The sequence below is a fragment of the Anomaloglossus baeobatrachus genome, chromosome 8, assembly GCF_048569485.1.
Source record: "Anomaloglossus baeobatrachus isolate aAnoBae1 chromosome 8, aAnoBae1.hap1, whole genome shotgun sequence".
Classification (NCBI taxonomy): domain Eukaryota; kingdom Metazoa; phylum Chordata; class Amphibia; order Anura; family Aromobatidae; genus Anomaloglossus; species Anomaloglossus baeobatrachus.
Window position 1 is genome coordinate 46,169,271 of NC_134360.1, and position 15,801 is coordinate 46,185,071.

The 15,801-nt window shown below is 42.7% G+C and overlaps 1 protein-coding gene across 5 annotated transcripts in view; it reads right to left on the reverse strand.

Annotated features, from left to right (window-relative positions):
* GRIP2 (glutamate receptor interacting protein 2) overlaps positions 1–15,801 on the reverse strand; it is a 412,653-nt gene that overhangs the window by 174,628 nt on the left and 222,224 nt on the right. For 2 of the 5 annotated variants that reach the window (XM_075321557.1, XM_075321562.1), the window contains exon 1: positions 8,654–9,212. The exons of 2 other annotated variants lie outside the window; for them this stretch is intronic. In XM_075321557.1, the coding sequence (XP_075177672.1) occupies positions 8,654–8,816 (163 nt within the window). In that variant the 5' untranslated portion in view covers positions 8,817–9,212. Of the gene's footprint in view, positions 1–8,653; positions 9,213–15,801 lie in introns of those variants that run through there. One more of the 5 variants, XM_075321555.1, reaches the window with a different exon arrangement.

The window sequence follows — 15,801 nt, forward strand, 5'->3', positions numbered from 1 at the left end:
TTGTCCTATTTCCTTGGCACTATATGATAGTATTAGGTGGGCAGTATATTGTCTTATTAGCTTGGCACTATATGATAGTATTAGGTGGGCAGTATAATGTCTTATTACCTTGGCACTATATGATAGTATTAGGTGGGCAGTATATGGTCTTATCACCTTGGCACTATATAATAGTATTAGGTGGGAAGTATATTGCCCTATTTACTTGGCACTATATGATAGTATTATGTGAACTATATATTAAATTTTGCCATTTTCTATAAAACTGTCTCTGTTATGTATAGCAGTGTAATGAAAGTATAGCAGAATAATAATTTGACTAATAACAGTGTCCAATATGGCATGGCAATCTACCGCCATATGGTGCACGTTTAGTTCTCGTGGACTCCAGACCTCTATACTGCATTGATATTAAAGCTGCGGATTTGCAGGGGGGAGCGGTGTGAAGTCGCTGGGGATATTCCCAGCTGTGAAACTTGAGGCTGATGATTTTCCCCCGTGATTGCGGTCTTGATACAATTCGCACCGCTCCATGTAGGTCTCATGAACTGAAGCAGCTCAGAAATCCCTCATTATCTCACACTGCGACCCTTTCTTGCAATTTCTCAAAAGGAAGGAGAATCTTTCTGACACAATTCTGACTATAGCATCCAGTAATGATCGGCTTGCTTTATTATGTTATTACAAATACAAGAATTGCTGCAGTTGGGTCTAGGACTGACCTTGATTTACACCGGGAGTCAAAACGCTGCGGTTTCTGTATTTGTGATGACATAACGAAGCAAGACGATCATTATTGGATGCTGAAGCCACGTTTCGCTTGGATTTTTGAGAAAATGAATCATCCCAAGTTTGGCGTTCATGCATCTGCGAGGTATTGAAGCGTGACGCTGCCTCAACATTACTACTATTGTGACAATCCTGTGCTTCACTCTGCTTTCCGAAGACCCTGAGTGGCAGATACATCAACACTATGTAACAGCGTAGACTGCAGTCTACGGGGCAATGTGAAATAGCTCTGCAACAGCCCATCCTCAGGATTTATGGGGCTGTGACCTCTTTGGCCATATTCCATATATCGTCACAGCTGCCAATCTTGGTGTTTATGGTGCCCTGTGCAGTATCTGATATTGTTGCTGCTCCCGCTGTTATGGTATAACGTCTAGTGCCCACATTATAAGCACACATACATATCACATGTAATATAGCTAGAAAACAGAAGCGCTGATAGGGTCCTACCAGATAAAAAAATGAAGTAATCTAATATATAAAGCTGAATGTGTGTGTGTGTGTATATATATATATATATATATATATATATATATATATATATATATATATATATATATATATATATATATATATATATTTATATATATATATTTATATATATATATATATATATATATATATATATATATATTTATATATATATATATATATATATATATATATATATACACACACACACACACACACACACACATATATATATACATACACATATATACATGTATGTATATATATATATATACACACATACATGTATGTATATATATATATATATACATGTATGTATATATATATAATGTGTGTGTGTGTGTGTATATATATATATATATATATATATATATATATACATACACACTATATATATATATATATATATATATATATGTGTGTGTGTCTGTGCGTGCGTGCGTGTGTGCGTGTGTGCGTGCGTGCATGTGTGTGTGTCCGGGATTGGCATCCGCACCGTCGCAGCTACAGCCACGTAATTTTGCACACTCACACGTCTGGACCCCGAGAGCGTCATAGGCTATGTTGTGAGGCGAAATTTTAACCCCGGACGTTCCAATTTACCAATCAATTTTGCCCCTATCTACATAATGGGGAAAAAGTGAAACGAAAAGTGTATCCGCACCGTCGCATTTACAATCACAAAATTTTGCATAGACACCTCATATGACCCAGGGAACGTCGTAGACTATGTTTTGACAGGAAAATGTAACCCCGCGCTTTACAGTTACTCTCCAAAAAACATGCCTCCATTAAAGTAAATGGAGCCTGGAACTACAGGTTATTAGTAGGAGCTGTGATTGGTTGCTATAGGAACAAAATACATTCATAGTATAAGAAGCTTATATGTGAGGTAATAAGATGTCGGTGGGGAGACGGATTAGAGAGAGACAGACAGTGAAAAAGACAGACAGAGACAGACAGGGAAAGAGACAGACAGATAGAGACCTGGAAAAAGACAGACCTGGAAAGAGACAGACCTGGAAAGAGACAGATAGAGACAGACGGGGAAAGAGACAGACGGAGCACATTACTTGGCCAATTTAGTTAAATCTGTGTGGAATATCTGTGGTGTTGAAATATATGTTGTGAAATGCTTCTATTAGCTTAATTTTTTCCTTTTAATAATTACATTTCTATCTATTTGTTTTGTTTTTGTGTGCAGAATACATTTTTGTTAATACATTCTATTTTGTTAACAGCAGTTATTAACCCGAGCGAAGCCGGGTAATACAGCTAGTATATAATATAATACACTCACCAATTGTGGTTGTGAAGGGTCACAACCACCATAGATAGCATGAGATAATGGCGGCTGCCGCGGCCCCACTTGGGGATGTCTTCAAATTAGGAGAAAAAGGGGTTAATCCCGCGCAATCCGCCAGAAAGAGATGTAGAAATGTTGATAAATTAATAACTTTTTTATTCCATAGGTCTACGCGTTTCGAGGTATAAAAACCTCTTCCTCAGGACCAGAATATCAACAATGATACATTGTTGATATTCTGGTCCTGAGGAAGAGGTTTTTATACCTCGAAACGCGTAGACCTATGGAATTAAAAAGTTATTAATTTATCAACATTTCTACATCTCTTTCTGGCGGATTGCGCGGGATTAACCCCTTTTTCTCCTCCTACTTTGAAGACATATCATATGGACACATAATACAAACACACAGAACACACTACAGTCGTGGCCACAAGTTTTGATACTTGACACATTTAGTTTTTCACACTTTACTACTTCAGTGTTTCTCCCTCTTTTAGTCGGATGTTTCTATGGTTACTGCCGTTCAATTATGAACATTCTAAACTTTTATTGACAAATACATGAAGTTTCTGTAAAGACTGAATATTTCCAGCGCCGACGCCGATTTCTCCAGACTTCATCCCTTCTGGCTTCTGGGCAGATCCTGACTGATGAGCCGTTCTTGTCTCATCAGAACTCTGAGTATATCCCAATTTCTGGGTTTTTGTTGCTTTTTGAGGATTGACCACAAATTCTCAATGGGACTGAGATTTTGAGAGTTTCCTTGGCATGAACCCAAAATGTCAGTGTTTTGTTCATAAGTTCTCACTTTTGCCGTGTGACGTAGTCTCCATCCTACCGGAAAGACTCATCCCCACATTGTCTTGGTTAGTAGAAGTTGTTTTGGAGGAGGTTTAGAACCCATTATTTACTCCATGGCCGTGGTCTTAGGTATAATTGTGAGTGAGCTCGTCCTAGAGGCTAGATGAGAAGCCCCCACACATGAGTGGTCTCCGGTTGCTTTATTGCTGGTGCTCACATTTTCTTCTCTGGACAATCATTCTTACAGATGTCCCAAATAGTCTGAAGGGGCTTCATCATAGAAATTAAGACTATAAGGCGGGGTTTGCACACTACGACATCGCAGGCCGATGCTGCGATGCCGAGTGTGATAGTCCCCGCCCCCGTCGCAGCAGCGATATGTGGTGATAGCTGGCGTAGCGAAAATTATCGCTACGCCAGCTTCACACACACACTCACCTGCCGTGCGACGTCCCTGTGGCCGGCGACCCGCCTCCTTGTTAAGGGGGCGGGTCGTGCGGCGTCATTGTGACGTCACACGGCAGGCGGCCAATCGGAGCGGAGGGGCGGAGATGAGCAGGATGTAAACATCCTGCCCACCTCCTTCCTTCCGCATATCCTATGGAAGCCGCAGTGAGGTCGGTAGGAGACGTTCCTCGCTCCTGCGACTTCACACACAGTGATGTGTGCTGCCGCAGGAGCGAGGAACAACATCGGACCATTGCGTCGGCGTAATTATGAATTACGCCGACGCTCTACCGATGATACGATTACGACGCTTTTGCGCTCGTTAATCGTATCATCCAGCCTTTACACATTGCGATGTCGCATGCGATGCCGGAAGTGCGTCATTTTCAATTTGACCCCACCGACATCGCACCTGCGATGTCGCAGTGTGCAAAGTGCCCCTAAGGGGTGTTACACGCAGCGATATCGCTAGCGAGTGTACCTGCCCCTTGTCGTTTGTGCATCACGGGCTAATCGCTGCCCGTGGCGCACAAAATCGTTTCGAGCCATCACACTACTTACCTGCCTAGCGACGTCGCTGTTGCCGGCAAACCGCCTCCTTTCTAAGGGTGCGATTCGTGTGGCGTCACTAAGTGGCCGCCCAATAGAAGCGGAGGGGCAGAGATGAGCAGGACGTAACATCCCGCCCACCTCCTTCCTTCCTCACGGCCGCGGTCGCAGGTAAGCTGAAGTTCGTCGTTCCCGGGGTGTCACACGTAGTGATGTGTGCTGCCTCGGGAACGACGAACAACCTGCATCCACAACAATCAATGATTTTTTAAAAATGAACGACGTGTCAACGATGGACGAAGGTGAGTATTTTCCATCGTTAACGGTGGTTCCTTGCTGTCACATGCAACGACGTTGCTAACGATGCCGGATGTGCGTCACAGAATCCGTGACCTTAGCAATATATCGTTAAATACGTCGTTGCGTGTAACGGAGCCTTATGTTCACACTTTGCGTTTTTGGAGAGATTTTATTTATGATTGTTTATGCAAATTAAAAGCTTCTTTTTACAGCACCAGCAAAATCTGAGATTTCAGAAATTTCGTGCAAATGATTACTTTTTTTTTTCCTTGACTGAAATAGAAAACTGATGTGTTGGGGAAAACTGCAGCTTGTCAATTCTTCAGCATTTTTGCAGCGTCTTTTCACTATAGAAGGCAATGAGAAAGTGGAGAAACGCAACTGTTGCATTTTTGCTGCTTTTTTTAATTAAATATCTACTGTAGACAAATGACACATATCTGCACAAAAAAAGAAGTAACAATCTTTTTTTTTTTTTATAAGCAGCTCTCTTACTCCTCAGGCTGCTTTCACACATCCGTTTTTTTCTGAGCGGCACAATACGGCGCTTTGCAGAAAAAACGCAACCATTTTTTTTTTCTGCCGGTTGCGTTTTTTTCCCGCATAGACTTGCATTAGCACCGTATTGTGCCGCATGGCCTTGCGTTGCGTCCGGTTTTTGCCAGATGCGGCATATTTAGCCCATGCCGCGGCTGGATGGAACGTTGCTTGGCACGTTTTCTTCTGCGGCGCGATTTACAATGCAAGCCTATGTACGCCGGATGGGGTGTCCTGCGGCAAAAACCGCATCCGGCCGCCGGATGCAGTTTTTTGAGCTGCGCATGCTCAGTATCAAGTCGTATCCGTCAAAAAACGGACGGGCCGCATGGAAAAACTTATCCAACGGATCAGGTTTTTTCGCCGCATCCGTTGCATAGCTTTTTGAGCCGGATTGTGCCTGATGCAAAAAAACTGATGTGTGAAAGCAGCCTTAGGCTATGTTCACACACTGCGTTTTTTACCTGCGTTTTTGGTCCGTTTTTGCTGAGGAATTTCTTGAGAAATTCTTGTAACTTTTCTGCAGACATTCCCCAGTAAAACCTATGGCAAAAAAAAATTAGCTGTGCGCACACTGCGTTTTTTTCTTAAGAAAATCTACTGAAAGAATTTTCTTAAGAAAAAGAATGAGCATGTCACTTCTTTTCTACAGCTAACTGCATTATTTTCCATAGATAATTGGCACAATAATGCAGGGAGCAACCGGGTGCGTTTTTGGTGCGTTTTTTAACGCAGGTGCACTAATCCTTCACTCTTGAGAAATCATTTTTCTAGTGTGAACTTAAGGCTACTTTACACACTGCGATATCGGTCCCGATATTGCTAGTGTGCGTACCCGCCCCCATCTGTTGCGCGACACGGGCATATCGCTGCCCGTGCCGCACAACATCGCCCACAGCCGTCACACATACTCACCTGTCCGGCGACGTCGCTGTGACGGGCGAACCGCCTCCTTTCTAAGGGGGCGGTCCATGCGGCGTCACAGCGACGTCACTGAACCGCCGCCCAATCGCAGCGGAGGGGCGGAGATGAGCGGGACGTAGCATCCCGCCCACCTCCTTCCTTCCGCATAGCGGCCGGGAGGCAGGTAGGGAGAGTTTCCTCGCTCCTGCGGCGTCACACGCAGCGATGTGTGCTGCCGCAGGAACGAGGAACAACCTCGTTACTGCTGAAGTAACGATAATTGGGAATGGACCCCCATGTCGCCGATTAGCGATTTTTCACTGTTTTGCAACGATGCAAAATCGCTAATCGATGTCACACGCAACGGCATCGCTAATGCGGCCGGATGTGCGTCACCAATTCCGTGACCCCAACGACTCCGCATTAGCGATGTCGTAGCGTGTAAAGCCCGCTTTAGCCTTAGATAGCAGGTTTTGGCTGCAGAAAAAAAGCAATGTGTGAACAGTTCCGAATATTGCAGGTAGTTCAGCGACTGGACTGCAGAGGCCAGGGGGGAGGGATGGGAATTGGGAGGGGAATGCGCAACAACAGAAAAGCTTACGGAGATCATGTATGTGTGGGGGCTTCTCATCCATAAAGGGGACTCGCTCACAATTATACCTAAGACCTTGGCCATGAATAAAGATTGGGATCTACACCTCCTCCAAGAACAACTTCTCCCATCATCCAGGAGCAGTTTGTACTTCAGTAACCATAGAAAATCCGGGTACAAGATCGAGAAACACTGAAGCTGCAAAGTTTGAAACCGAAAATTTGGGTCAGAGTTGGAAGTTTTGGCCACGACTGTGCACAGACTGCACATCAGTACACACATATTATACACACCAAAAACTTCTTTAATAAAATTCAGGTCCGAATGAAGTCCTATGTAAAGCCGTAGATACGTCATAATATATAGAACCAAGACAAATGATTATCTCAGCTCTACTCAGGAAACATATATAGCAATATAACATTATAAATGTATCAGTAGTCAGTAATATTGTGACTGCAGCCTGCCTTATAGATGCCATTGCTGGGATAAGACCACAGGTGTTTTATAGGACAACCGCAGTAATGAACTCCTTAAAGGCACGCTGAAACAGAAATTTATCTTGTTTGCATCTGCAGTACACTTGAACGCAATCTATTGTCCTCTGTTGTCAGCCATTTCAGGATGACTACAGCAGTATGAGACCTCCCTGCCTCCACGGTCACCATGTTGTGACCTCTCCAGTCCTGAGAAGCATTTTCATCACATGACTGATACCAGACGCTTATAAGGATATGTGCAGACAAAGTTTGTTCTGTTTGTTTCTTGCCCCTATTGACTGGACAGCGCTTAGTCTGGAGGAGTCGCCTTGGACCAGTGACAGCATTTTCCATTTTTCCCATCAGGTGTTTTTCACAACATACAGCAGAAAAAACACACAGGAAAGGCGGAACATATGAACAGGAAAATGTTGTGGTTTTGTTTGTTTGTAAATAGAAATAAATGGAGGAGTTTTTAAGCATTTTTCGGAGTTGACCCGTTCTAAAATATTCCTCAAAAAATTTGGTGTGCACATATGCTTATGCTCCAGCACTGATATAACCTCCAGACATTACATCACATGTGACTGATATCAGCCCCTCTTATTACACTCCACTACTGATATAACTTCCAGACATTACACCATATGTGACTGATATCAGCCCCTCTTATTACACTCCACTACTGATATAACTTCCAGATATTACATTATATGTGACTGATATATTAGCCACTCTTATTACACTCCACTACTGATCTGACCCCCAGACATTACACCATATGTGACTGATATCAGCCCCTCTTATAATGCTCCAGCACTGATATAACTTCCAGACATTACACCATATGTGACTGATATCAGCCCCTCTTATAATGCTCCAGCACTGATATAACTTCCAGACATTACACTATATGTGACTGATATCAGCCCCTCTTATAACACTCCAGTACTGATATATTATTCCAGATATTACATCATATGTTACTGATATCAGCCCCTCTTATAACGCTTCAGTGCTGATATAACCTCCAGATATTACATTATATGTAACTAATATCAGCCCCTCTTATAATGCTCCAGTACTGATATATTATTCCAGATATTACATCACATGTGACTAATATCAGCCCCTCTTATAATGCTCCAGTGCTGATATAACCTCCAGATATTACATTATATGTGACTGATATCAGCCCCTCTTATAATGCTCCAGCACTGATATAAATATTGATATCCAGATATTACATCACAGTACAAAAAAACAAAAGCCAATTTATGTGCTAAGTATCTTCATCTTGATGAGTATATTCCATATAGCAGTAATGCAGTTCAGATGTCATATGTGCAATGTTTGCCGACATTTTGATCTTCTAGAGGCTGCTGTGCTCCTGTGTGTATTGCACCCTATGTGACTGATATCAGCCCCTCTTCTAGGCTCCACACACTGACCCCGGGTGTCCTGTGGCATCACTTACCGCTCACGCAGAGGCTGAGGCTGCACAGGCTGTCCTCACAGGTGTCCTCCGGGCTTTCCTGCTCTCCTTCCCCATCCTCATCCTCGGCTGCCCTGCTGTTCTCCCTTCTCTTCCTCCGGGAGGGTCTCCTGACGCTCCGCAGCACCTTGTTCACCCTGTTCATGGGCTGCTGGTTTCTCAGGTCCTGGAGGAGGACAGGGGGCTCGGTGCGTTCTGCTCTGATCTGAGGTGGTCTGTGCACAGGAGAGGAGCTGCGCGGAGTCTCCACGGGCTGAGTGGGCAGATACGGGATATTCTCCTCTCCCCCCTCACTATATAAGGCTGGTAGTAAGTTGTCAGCCAAATCTTTCCTTCTTTCTCTCCTTTTTTTTTTTTTTACCTTTCCTCTTTCTCTTTCTTCCTTCTTTCTTCCTCCCTTTTTTCTGTTTCCTTCCTTCTTTCCTCCTCTTTCATCCCTTCCTTTGTACTCTTTCCTTTATTTTCTGCCTGCTCTTTCCTTCTTTCTTTTCTGACTGCTCTTTCCTTCTTTCTTTTCTGCCTGCTCTTTCCTTCTTTCTTTTCTGACTGCTCTTTCCTTCTTTCTTTTCTGCCTGCTCTTTCCTTCTTTCTTTTCTGCCTGCTCTTTCCTTCTTTCTTTTCTGCCTGCTCTTTCCTTCTTTCTTTTCTGCCTGCTCTTTCCTTCTTTCTTTTCTGACTGCTCTTTCCTTCTTTCTTTTCTGCCTGCTCTTTCCTTCTTTCTTTTCTGCCTGCTCTTTCCTTCTTTCTTTTCTGACTGCTCTTTCCTTCTTTCTTTTCTTCTTCCTTCCTTCCTCCTCTTCCTCTCTTCTCCCGGGTGTCTGATGTTGGATGGGTCGCTCTCCGCAGCCGTCAGAGCTCACAGTCAGTGAGGACCGCGAGGCGACATGTGCAACAAATCCAGCAATAAACTACATCGGCGGCTCCTGCAGCTACAGAGATAGGAAGGGACAGAAGAGGAGAAGGGAAGGTGCAGAGAAGAGCGGGTGATGGAAGTGTCAGCTCTTCTGTAGAGGAGGGAGCAGGAGAGTCTGATTACCTCTGACTGTGTATTATATAATCCTATCTATCCCTCTATCTATCGCTCTATCCATCTATCGCCTATCTTCTATATATCTATCCCTCTATCTATCTATCTATCTATCTCCTTTCTATATATTTATCCCTCTATCTATCTATCTATCTATCTATCGCCTATCATCTATCTATCCCTCTATCTATCTATCCCTCTATCTATCTATCCCTCTATCTATCTATCTATCTATCGCCTATCATCTATATATCTATCCCTCTATCTATCTACCCTCATAAATATCTGCATATCTATCTTTTTATCTCATATACATATGTACATATCTATCTACCTACATAGTTCTATGTCGTATCTCATCTAAAACTATCTAGATTTATTCCTCCCATATATCTCTATCTATCTATCCTTCTATCTATCTAGCTTTCCCTCCTTCCATCTATCAATCTATTCTTGTATTTATTAATCTATCTAACCTTCCTTCTATCTAATCTATCAATCCATAGATTAATCTATCCTAGCAATCAATCTATCCTTCTATCTATTTATCCATCTATCCCTCTATCTACAGTATCTATCTATTTACACTATATCTACCTATCTGTCTATCTATAGTATCTATCCTTCCTTTCTTCTATCAATCTATTCTTGTATCTATCTATCTATCTATCTAATCTTCCTTCTATTTATCTATATATCTATAGATAAATGTATCTATTTATCCTTCTAATTATCCATCAACAGTATCTGTCTATCCCTCTATCTACAGTATTATTATCTACAGTATCTATCCTTCCTTCTCTCAATCTATTCTTGTATCTATTAATCTATCTAATCTTCCTTCTATTTATCTATCTATATATACATCAATCTATCCTTTTATCTATCTATCTACAGAATCTGGCTATCTACAGTATCTATCTACACTATATCTATCTATAGTATCCATCTATTTACAGTATCTATCCTTCCTTCCTTCTTTCAATCTACTCTTGTATCGATTAATCTATTTATCTATCAAACCCTTCTATCTATCTATCTGTGTCTGTCTATCCATCCATCCAGGGGTACAGTTATCCTGTCTTGTAAATATTTGTACATGATTTATATATGTTCAGTAGTGTCATCATTATGTAGATATACCCTCGCTGCTCCATTAATCCTCCAGATGCTCTAATTAGCGGAAGGTTCGAAACTTCAAACAAATAGATGTCTCAGCTCGGAGCCGCCCGGATCTGATAGAAGAACTGGGCAAAAAGAAGAGAAGCTGCAAGTGCTGAGAGGGGAGGATGATTGTGCTGATGTGATATCCATCATTAGAAGATGACTGTAGTCATTACTACAGCATATGGTCCATGGTGGGCGACAGGTGGTCCTATGAATATTCATCAGAGAGTGAACAGCACTTTCCCACCGTTCCAGGAAAACTTCCCAAAATCTACAAGGTGTGAACACACAATAAAGAGGTGACCGTGAGCCTATGGTGTATGAACCTTCTATTCATGGCACAATGCCCCTATTAACTGCCCATTGGCTCCCAACAATCACATGATCTCACGATTTAATGACATACTAGGTGACTGATAGTGTTATATACTGGGACATGATACATGATAATTCTTCATGAAATGCTATACTACTCTGCTAGGCCGAGGATCAGTGTGTTCTAATGGGGAGAGAGGAAAAAGCTGCTGTTAAACTCCTCTGTCCCCTCAAAACACATAAGTTCCCTCCAGGCCCTCTTGTGTACTCAAGACCCCCTTTGTCTCGTTCAGACTTCTCATCCCCTTCCAGACCCGTCTTCTCTTCCAGACTTCCTGTCCCCTCCAACCACCCGTCTATGCTCCTCCTTACCCTCCAGATCCCTCTGTCCCCACTAGACCTAGCTGTCCTCCTCCAAACTTCTCTGTATCTTAGACTCATCTTTCACCTCCAGCATGCTCTGTCCCATCCACACTGCTCTACCTATTCCCAACATCTCTGTCTTCCTGACTGCTCTGTCCTCTCAAGTCCCCTCTATGCGCCCCTGCCCCCTCTAGATTTCGCTTCCCCTTCCAGACTCTTTTTTTTTTTCCCCCTCCTTTCTATTCCAAACTACTCATTCCCCTCTGACTCCTCTGTCCTACCAGACTCCTCTGTCCTCCCATACTCCTCTGTACCCTCTGACTCCTCTGTCTTCCTAGACTCCTCTGTACCCGCTGACTCCTCTGTACCCTCTGACTCCTCTGTACCCACTGACTCCTCTGTACCCTCTGACTCCTCTGTACCCTCTGACTCCTCTGTACCCGCTGACTCCTCTGTACCCTCTGACTCCTCTGTCTTCCTAGACTCCTTTATCCTCCTAGACTCTTCTGTACCCTGACTACTCTGTACCCTCTGACTCCTCTGATCCCAGACTCCTCTATCCTCCCAGACTCCTCTGACATCTTGGTCCTCTGTGACTCTTCGTTCCCCCGAACTTCTCGGTCCCCTTAGACTCCTCTGTCCCCCCAGAATCCTTTGTCCTCTCAGACTCTTCTGTCCTCCCAGACTGCTCTATCCTCCCAGACTCCTTTGACTTGGTCCTCTGTGACTCATCGGTCCCCCCAGACTTCTCGGTCTCCTTAGACTCCTCTGTCTGTTCAGACTCCTCTGTCCCCCCAGAATCCTATGTCCTCCCAGACTCTTCTGTCTTGTCAGAGTCCTCTGACTCCTCGGTCCTTTGTGACTTTTCAGTCCCCTCTGACTCCTTGGTCCTCCCAGACTCCTCAGTCCCCTCTGTCTCCCTTATGCTCCCAGACTCCTCATTTCCCTCTAACTCCTCTGTTTCCTTTGTCCCCTCTGACTCCTCGGTTCTCCCAGACTCCACTGACCTCCCGGACTCCTCGGTCCCCTCTATCCTCCCAGACTCCTCTGTCCCCTCTATCCTCCCAGACTCCTCGGTCCTCCCAGACTCCTCGGTCCTCCCAGACTCCTCTGTCCTCCCAGACTCCTCTGTCCTCCCAGACTCCTCTGGTGGTGGCTTATCTACCGGAAGAATAAAAAGATTATGTGAGGTCTCGGAGAAAGTCAGAAGGTTTCCATACACAATAGATGGTCAGTCAGAAACATAAACAGAATATGAGGATATCATGGCCTTATGCTTGCAGGATTTTTTTTATTTTATATTAGGGATTCAGGTTCTTTAAGGAACTATCTACTTTCAGTACCAGCATCTCCACTTTTAAGGAGCTGAGAACTTTCTTTTAAAAATTTTGACGTCCCTTTCAGAAATGACAAACTTTCTGGTATATGATTAATTCTTTTGAAGTTACCGCAAGCTGATAATCCTCTATTTCCTCACTTATCTGATGTCTCACAGGCGTCTACGCTCAGAAAGACGCATCATCTTTTCTATGGCAGAGGAACTCTCATCCTGACCTGCAAAATCCAGAAGTAGTGGGACTGGTGGGGGGGAGACGACCCGCTGCTTTTTACAACAATGGCATATCTATCTATATATATATAAGTAATTCTGCAGCCGAGAGAATGTAAAAAGTTAATCAAGTAATAGGATTAATATCTGCAGCTAAAAATAAAAACTTTCCTGCGCTCTTGACTCCTGATGTGCAGTCTACATCTCTTGTAGCCTCAATTTATTACTTTACAGACTTCTGCCTTCAATTTCAGAGCAGGAAGTAGCTGTCTGCTGGCAACTATTGTCACTCCCGTAGATCCCTAGAAGGACAGTGGTTCAGGAGGAAGTAGCTAACTTCCCTATGTGTTTTGAGAGGTTATCACATAAATTAAGCTCTATAACTAGTCCTAAATGGCTATTTCTATTTTATTCCACTTTGCCATATTTCTGCCCAAAAAGCATATCCTTCATGGATTTTTTTTCTTCCTTACTGTGCCCCTTTCAGCACCACAGCTAATTTGTGCTGTTGTGGTTGGGTTGCTGGGAAGTATCAAGGAAATTCGGAGACGTTGTCAGTAGTTTATAGAATAAAAGAACAATTTACATTTTATTCAAATATATACAGCGCCTTGCGAAATTATTCGGCCCCTTTGAATTTTTCAACCTTTTCCCACATTTCAGGCTTCAAATATTCATTATTTTTTTTGTAAAGTCCAAGTTCGGTATGAACCCCAAATATTAAAGTTCAGGTTTGCTCATCTCTATCCCTGATTGCATCGCTCTAAGGGAATTGTTTTGATATACAGTGCCTTGCAAAAGTATTCGGCTCCCTTGAATTTTTCAACATTTTCCCACATTTGAGGCTTCAAACATAAAGATAAAACGTTTAAAGTTCTGGTGAAGAAACAACAAGTGGAACACAATTGTGAAGTTGAGCAAAATTTATTGCTTATTTTAAACTTTTTTAAAAAATAAATAACTGAAAATTGGGGCGTGCAATATTATTCATCCCCTTTAAGTTAATACTTTGTAGCGATACCTTTTGCTGCGATTACAGCACAAGTCGCTTGGGGTCTGTGTCTATCAGTTTTGCACATCGAGAGACTGAAATTCTCGCCCATTCTTCCTTTGCAAACAGCTGGAGCTGAGTGAGGTTGGATGGAGGCGTTTGTGGAAAGCAGTTTTCAGCTCTTTCCACAGATTCTCGATTGGATTCAGGTCTGGACTGTGACTTGGCCACTCTAACACCTGAAACCAGTATAAACTTAGGGAGGGCACCACCTAAAGGATGTAATCATCCAATAATTAACTTAAACAGGGATCACCTAGGCACACCAAATTAACAATATAAAAAGAGAAAAGCTGGTATGCAAAAAACTGGGATACACCTGTGTGAATATACAAAAGGTCTTTATTATAATAGTCACTCAAGTGGACACAAACCAATTTAAAAACAATTAAAAAGGCTGAAAGCCTATAAATGTCTTTGTCTATCCTCTGTGAGGGACAGAACAACCCCCTAGCAGATATAATATAAACAAGGTGAACAAAAAGGGGCTGTATACACCCAATAAGGAATCCTGACCATAAGGCAATAAATATAATCCTCACATGGACAAATAATACATTCACATGGGTCACAATACTGTTGCAAGATAATGAAAACACCGATTACCAACAATGGGACAGTGTAAGAAAAAACAATCAGCATATATATAATATGATCATGGCCACATTCATCCTAAAGCACATAATAATCATAGAATGATGAGCTGGTTAAGAGATAAACCTCATATGCAAAGATGAAAGATAATAGCATAAACATAAGCCACAATACTATTGTAAGATGATATAAACTTACAACATGAGATCTATAGGCCGGTTTATAATGAACCACAGATACATAAATTAATAGCTGCAATCTCATATACTAATCACATTATATAGCATAAGTGGCAAGGAAAAAATTGCACAGCATGAGATTTAACCATCATCCACATGTGCCCAAGATGGTAATGGCTACATGTGCATGAGTCATGGTATAAAAGTGCAAAGGTCCCCAAGGAATAACAGCCCTAATTTTGTATCACCAGAAAAAGTAGTAGCTAGGTAGGGTAAGGCGTCCCCACGCGTATCGCTGTCACCTGGGACAGCTTCGTCAGGGGTGAGGTGTGCCCACAAGAGGGGCTAGGGTTTAAATAACCCAGAAATTACCTTAACAGCTGTTGAGCAGTTTCGAAAACGCCGCGTTAGAGCATGTGCCCGGCGTCCCGGAAGTCACATGCATGCTAGCGTTCAGCCAGGAAGAGGAAAGGAGTGATTCAATATTTTCGGGTACCGCGCATGCGCGGGACTCCAAAAAGATGGCGGCCACCATTTAGGGAGACACAATATGAATAAGTGCCGTTCATAAAGGAAAAGAGACAAAAACTCCATATAATAGGAACGATATTCAATAATAGCCCAATAGAAATAGCATGATTATGCTTAAACAAAGAAACATGAATATAATAATGACAATTTTCTACCGTTTTCATTCACCGATCTCAGCCCATTCATATTAGATATAACAAGTCCCAAAAAGGGGGGGAGGCAGACCACATAAATAGGTTATATCTCCCCCTTCATGAGAGTTCCCAATGGGAAATTAGATAATGTCCCAGATTTTTTTTGGGATAACTTCATATAATTATTCTCTCCCCATTCATGACCCGGGATAACGGGAAT